The sequence below is a fragment of the Ochlerotatus camptorhynchus genome, unplaced genomic scaffold (assembly GCF_037179485.1).
Source record: "Ochlerotatus camptorhynchus isolate MF236.1 unplaced genomic scaffold, CSIRO-AGI_Acam_v1.1 ptg000002l, whole genome shotgun sequence".
Classification (NCBI taxonomy): domain Eukaryota; kingdom Metazoa; phylum Arthropoda; class Insecta; order Diptera; family Culicidae; genus Ochlerotatus; species Ochlerotatus camptorhynchus.
The window spans coordinates 3,430,635-3,436,848 of NW_027040494.1; the positions used below are offsets into that span (position 1 = coordinate 3,430,635).

A 6,214-nucleotide genomic window follows, 5' to 3' on the forward strand; every position below is an offset into this window, starting at 1 on the left:
CAAGTTGTAAGTTACAAGAGTGTTATAGGTTTACTATTTTGAGTTTTGACAATGACAACCCTGCGATAAGCACGACCTAAATTTTAGTAGCCAATAGTTAAGGAACCCAGCGATGAGTAATATTGGCTCATGGTTTCCTGTGGAAAATCTCAAAAATCAGCCGGAAAATGAAATTATTTTACTCTAAGTAGGAGTAGTACCAATGAATGTGTATCCGATATTTACTTTTCTCAGTAAGTTTATCCTGGACAAACATAAAACATTTTCTCATTGCTGAGTTCGTGCACTTAAAACAAGCTAACTTAACTCAAATTTGGGTGGCCGTGATGCCCTATTAAAAATTGTGGTCATATACCGGGGAAAAATTACTTGAATGTAACAGTTCATCGAATGACGTTTCCCTGTAATTCCTTCAGCACACCTGCTGCTTATCGAAATAAAACGCTCGAATAAGCTCGATATCTTTCCCCAAAGCGCGTTCGGACAACTCAGGCGTTTTCATTAATTTCTTCTCTCGATTCTGGAAGTGCACGACGTATCTGGAACTACCACACCAAAATGTATGCAGAATATTGTCGGTACTGGATTAGTAGCGGTAACCAGCAGGACCTACGTTGATTTAAGCTTAACACCCGCAGATTGGTTGTGAATGAACGCTCCATCACATCACTTCAACCTTTCACATTCTGGCAAGAAAGTCAATTCTAAAACACCTTTTAAATTTATATGGTGGCCCTGAAAAGGGCCGATTTTTTGGTTCTGAGTCGATGATACTAAATTAACCCCCGAATCCGTACAGAATACGTCCCTGCCGCTTCAGAGCGTAAACGACATCCATGGGGGTGACAGTCTTCCTCTTCGCATGTTCGGTGTAAGTAACGGCGTCACGAATAACGTTTTCCAGAAATACCTTCAGCACTCCTCTGGTTTCTTCGTAAATGAGACCGGAAATTCTCTTAACTCCACCACAACGAGCCAAACGACGGATTGCAGGTTTAGTGATGCCCTGGATGTTGTCACGCAACACTTTTCGGTGACGCTTGGCTCCTCCTTTGCCAAGTCCTTTTCCACCCTTGCCGCGTCCAGTCATTTTCTAATATGACAATTGTAACGTCGATGAAGTTTGAAACAAAAGTGAACAAAAATTCCAAATTTTGGCTGTTTTATACCTACTCGAGGGTTAAATTCTTTTGGTTAGTTGTTGTGTTCTTCTTCTTTCATCGTTTCTGATTGGTTGAACACAGCAAACGCATGTTATAGAACAGAATGGAAGTGATTTTTAATTTTTTTTTTTTTTTTATTCCACAGTGTGCAGCTTTCATTACAGCCGCAGTGCATTCGCTGCCAGACTGTTGAGCAGTTCAGTCGATTTGAATTCTCTCTAGTTTCGTTCGTTCGTTCGCAAGTCGAATTAGCTCCGCGTTGTGTAGTGACGCTCTCGCTGACCCAGCCATGGGTAAGAAATCGCGCGGTAACGCGAGTGCCGGTTTACCGGGAAAACAGACTCTCCCAGGAGACGGCGCGACCACCGAGCCAGCCCAGAAGAAGCAGAAGAAAACCCCATTGCCCATCCCGACAGGCGTTGCGGACCCGCAGCCGGGGCCTCCCGGAACTAAACGACCCAGACCTGAAGACAGCAGCGCCACCGTATCAGCAGCAAAAAAGCTGCTGAGCAACAATCCGTTCTCCGCCCTGCAGAACGGAGCCCAGCCGCAGTCGGACCCTGAGACGGTGCCGAAAAAAGTTAAGTTGCCACCCTTCTATGTGAAGGGCTTCCCTCCCGGGCTATGGGAGCAGCTGGATTTCTACATTAAGCAGGGCCCTCGCTGCACCATTCAACGGTGCACGGAAGGCTACAAACTGATGGTCCCGGCCGAAAAACACTTCAACGCAGTTCAGGCCCTCTTGGACAGAATGAAGCTGGAGTACTTCTCCCACGACATCGAGGCCACCAAGCCGCTGAAAGTGGTGCTGCGCGGGCTCCACGACATGGACACCACCACCTTAATGGACGAGATTAAGGCGAACGGCCTCAAGCCGGTCGAAGTCCACAAGATGACCCGCAGCAAGGCCATCAAGTATCGTGACCAGCTCTACCTGGTCCATCTGGAGAAGAACTCCACAACCGTGAAGGATCTCCAGACGACACGCACACTGTTCCACATCGAAGTGAAGTGGGAGCGGTATAAACCCACCCACCGTGGCGTCACTCAGTGCTCGAACTGCCTATTGTTCGGGCACGGCACCAGGAATTGCCGCATGGCCAGCCGCTGCATCAAATGCGGCAAAAACCACAAGATCGACAACTGCGACAGCATCGAGGAAGCCACTCCCACATGCGCCAACTGCGGTGCCGCCCACAAGGCCACGAGTAAGGCCTGTCCGAAGCGGGCCGAATACGCCGAGATCCGGAAGAAGGCCTCGTCCAACAGCCAGCCCGGTCGCAAGAAGGTTCCAGAAAACAACGCGCAGAACTTTCCTCCGTTATCACCGGTCCAATCACGGCCAATTCCAGTGTTGCCGCCGCTCCCGCTCAACCAACAGTTGGCTGCCGCTGCAGTACCCGGTCAAGCCTCCGGGCCATCGACGGATCCCCCTGCTCCGGGATTGGCCGGTACAACCGGTGAAGCTACAGACGATTCTCCGCTGTCAACGGATGAGATCGTCACACTGTTGGCCCAGGCCATCATCATCAAGCGCACCTGCGCAACAAGAACACAACAGCTCCAAGCTATCATCTCCTTCGTCGCTAATTATGGACCGTGAACCCATAAAGATCGCCAACTGGAACGCTCGCTCCGTAGGGGCGAAAAACATTGAGCTTGCAGACTTCCTCCGCAAGCACGACATCGACGTGGGCCTTCTCACCGAGACCCACCTCAAGACCGGTGACAGCTTCTGGCTGCCCGACCACAGCATTGTCCGGCTTGATCGCACCAGCTCCAGGGGGGGCGGTGTCGCGGTCATCATCAAGAAAGGCATCAAGTACTGCACCCTACCCCACTAGCGCACTTCCATCATCGAGGCCGTCGGCGTTGAGGTGGAAACATCGACCGGAAACGTCCGGTTCATCGTTGTCTACTGCCCCCGGCAATTTACCGTTAGCAATGGTACAGCACAGCAGTTCAAGAACGACCTTGCCATCATAACCCACACCAATGCCCGCTTTGTAATCGGAGGGGACCTGAACGCCCGGCACGAGGCCTGGCGGAACTACCAGCAGAACCAGAACGGCCGCCTGCTATTCGACCATTCCCAGCATGGTCTCTATTCCGTCTGGTTTCCGGACGAACCAACCTTCACATCACCGACGGGCAACCCATCGACGCTGGACCTGTTCTTGGCAAACACCAGATTAGCCAAGCCGGTTGCCGTCAACGACCTGAGTTCGGACCACCAACCGGTGCTGACCGAGCTGGGCTACAACGTGGCCCCTGCACCGTGCCAGCGGAAGGACTACCATCGAGTCAACTGGGTCCAGTTTCGACGCGTGGTCGACCGCCACATCGACGACAACCCACCGCTCGACACAGTGGAGGACATCGACCGGGCCCTGGAGGGTCTCCATCAAGCCATATCCGTGGCTGACGAAGAGTGCGTTCGACGAGTTCCTGTGAGGGGTAAGTTTCAAGCAATTGATTCCCACACCAAACTCTTGATTCGGCTCAGAAATGTTCGTAGACGCCAGTTTCAGCGGACTGGGGATCTGCAGCGTAAATACGAAATGGTCGATCTGAATCGGCAGATCGCTTCCAGAATGGTCTTAATCCGGAACGAGAGTTTCGGGCGGCTCGTTCAGAACCTGGACGACCGTTCCAGACCATTCTGGAAGGTTGCCAAGGTGCTGAAGTCTCACCCCAAGCCCATTCCACCACTTAGAGTCAATGACGAACGGCTTATAACCAACGAAGAGAAGGCCAATGCAATTGGGGAGCACATTGCCCAGTCGCATTTGCTTGGCTCTACAATCCCAAGTCCACTCGAGAACCAGGTTGTGCAGTGCGTCCAGACGTTAGATGCCTCCCCTTGTGCCGTCCCTCCAGAAGAACGGATTACAGAGGAACAAATTTGCTCAGCGCTGAAACACAGTACGAACATGAAGGCTCCCGGGTTTGACGGAATATTCAACCTAGAGTTGAAAAATCTCAGCGCGAGGGTGCACTCGCTGCTGGCTGCCATCCTCAACAGATGCTTGGAGCTGCACTACTTTCCAAGCATCTGGAAGGTGGCAAAAATCATCCCGATCCGCAAACCTGGGAAAGACCCTTCACTACCGTCAAGCTACAGACCGATTAGCCTGCTCTCAGCGCTGAGCAAGCTGTTCGAAAAATTGATCCTCAGCCGACTAAACAAGTTTGTGGAGGAACATGACATTCTTCTTCCGGAACAGTTCGGGTTCCGCAAGGGGCATTCCACCAATCATCAGCTAGTGCGGGTGATGAATAACATCCGAAGTAACAAAGCTGTATCCAAGTCCACAGCCATGGCCTTGTTAGACGTCGAAAAGGCGTTTGACAATGTCTGGCACGACGGACTTATATACAAGCTTTGTAACTCCAACTTTCTACCATACCTTGTGAAAATCACCCGTAACTATCTCCAGCAAAGGTCGTTCAGGGTGTCGTTGAATAGTTCCCTTTCGGGACAATTTCCGATCCCAGCAGGTGTTCCGCAAGGGAGTCTGCTGGGACCACTGCTTTACAGCATCTACACGTCGGACATCCCTCCTCTAGGAGACGGTTGCGTGTTCTTTCTGTTTGTAGATGACACCGCGATAGCCGTCAAGGGTAGGATGCCTCGTGAAATTACGAACAAGCTCCAACGATGCCTTGACACCTTTACTGATTATGCCACCACGTGGAAAATCAAAATCAACGCCTCGAAAACCCAAGCGATCATGTTCCTTCACAGACAATCATTAAAACTTAAACCGTCTCCCTCCTGTACCGTAATAATGGATGGTACAAGGGTCGAGTGGTCCACTGATGTTACTTATCTCGGGATGTTGTTCGATGAGAAGCTCCTGTTCCGCTCGCACATAGAGAAAACCCTAGTTAAGTGCTCCGCCTTGGTTAGGTGTTTGTATCCGCTCATTTGCCGCAGATCCCGCCTCTCAAGGCAAAACAAACTGGCTGTTTACAAACAGATCATAGCCCCCGCGATCTTCTATGCCGCCCCGGTGTGGGAATCGTGCGCTCAGACCCACAGGAACAAAATCCAGGTTGCACAGAATAGAGTGTTGAGGATGATCCTAGATCGTCCATTCGACACAAGAATAGCAGACCTCCATCAAGAGGCAGATATTCCCAAAGTAGATTCCAAAATTGATGATATGACAACTAAATTTATTCAAAAATGCAATCTTTCTGAAGATGCTTTAATAAGCAATTTGTACATAGTAGGTTAAGTGTATATAGTAGAGTAGGTTAGTTTTAAGCTGTCAATAGTAGTATTAAGTAGTAGTTTTTAATTTTATTCCACAGTGTGCTTTCATTGCATACACATCACAACCAGCTCAGCAGACGGCTCGCAAGTCCACTGGAGGAAAGGCTCCTCGCAAGCAGTTGGCAACGAAGGCCGCTCGCAAGAGCGCTCCAGCCACCGGAGGAGTAAAGAAGCCCCATCGCTACCGGCCAGGCACCGTCGCCTTGCGTGAGATCCGTCGCTATCAGAAATCCACCGAACTGCCGATCCGAAAGTTGCCTTTCCAACGTTGCCGTGAAATTGCCCAGGACTTCAAGACCGATCTGCGCTTCCAGAGCTCAGCTGTTATGGCTCTGCAGTAAGCTAGCGAGGCCTATCTGGTCGGTCTGTTCGAGGATACCAATCTGTGTGCCATCGACGCCAAGCGCGTCACTATCATGCCGAAGGACATCCAGCTGGCTCGTCGTATCTTAACTAAACCGGCCCTTTTCAGGGCCACCACAATAATTCAAAAGAGTTGAAGTGACCTTTCGTTCCGTTCTGGTCTAGATTAAGTCTAGACTAACATTTGAAAAGGGCGGAACTCCAAAAAAACCATATCGAGAAAATCGCTTCCGAATTTTGGTGACCTAAAAATTAATCCTGTTTCACGACTTTCCATTTTCTGGATGATTTTATAAGCTTGACATATAGTTAATAGTGTAATCTATCATCATGCATAACCAAAAACTCAAAAAAAGTTTTCTTTGTCGTGAAATTGAGAAGAAAACATCATACGCTCTGATAATTT

At 49.9% G+C, this 6,214-nt stretch overlaps 2 protein-coding genes across 2 annotated transcripts; one reads left to right on the top strand and one right to left on the bottom strand.

Moving 5' to 3' along the window:
• Positions 1-778: 778 nt before the first annotated feature.
• Positions 779-1,090, bottom strand: LOC135697559 (histone H4-like). The gene has a single exon (XM_065217363.1). The coding sequence runs from the start codon at positions 1,088-1,090 to the stop codon at positions 779-781; it is 312 nt and encodes a 103-aa protein (XP_065073435.1).
• An 8-nt stretch (positions 1,091-1,098) lies between these two features.
• Positions 1,099-5,786, top strand: LOC135697652 (histone H3-like). The gene is made up of 2 exons (XM_065217452.1): positions 1,099-1,107; positions 5,484-5,786. The coding sequence occupies exons 1-2, from the start codon at positions 1,099-1,101 to the stop codon at positions 5,784-5,786; spliced, it is 312 nt and encodes a 103-aa protein (XP_065073524.1).
• Positions 5,787-6,214: the final 428 nt, after the last annotated feature.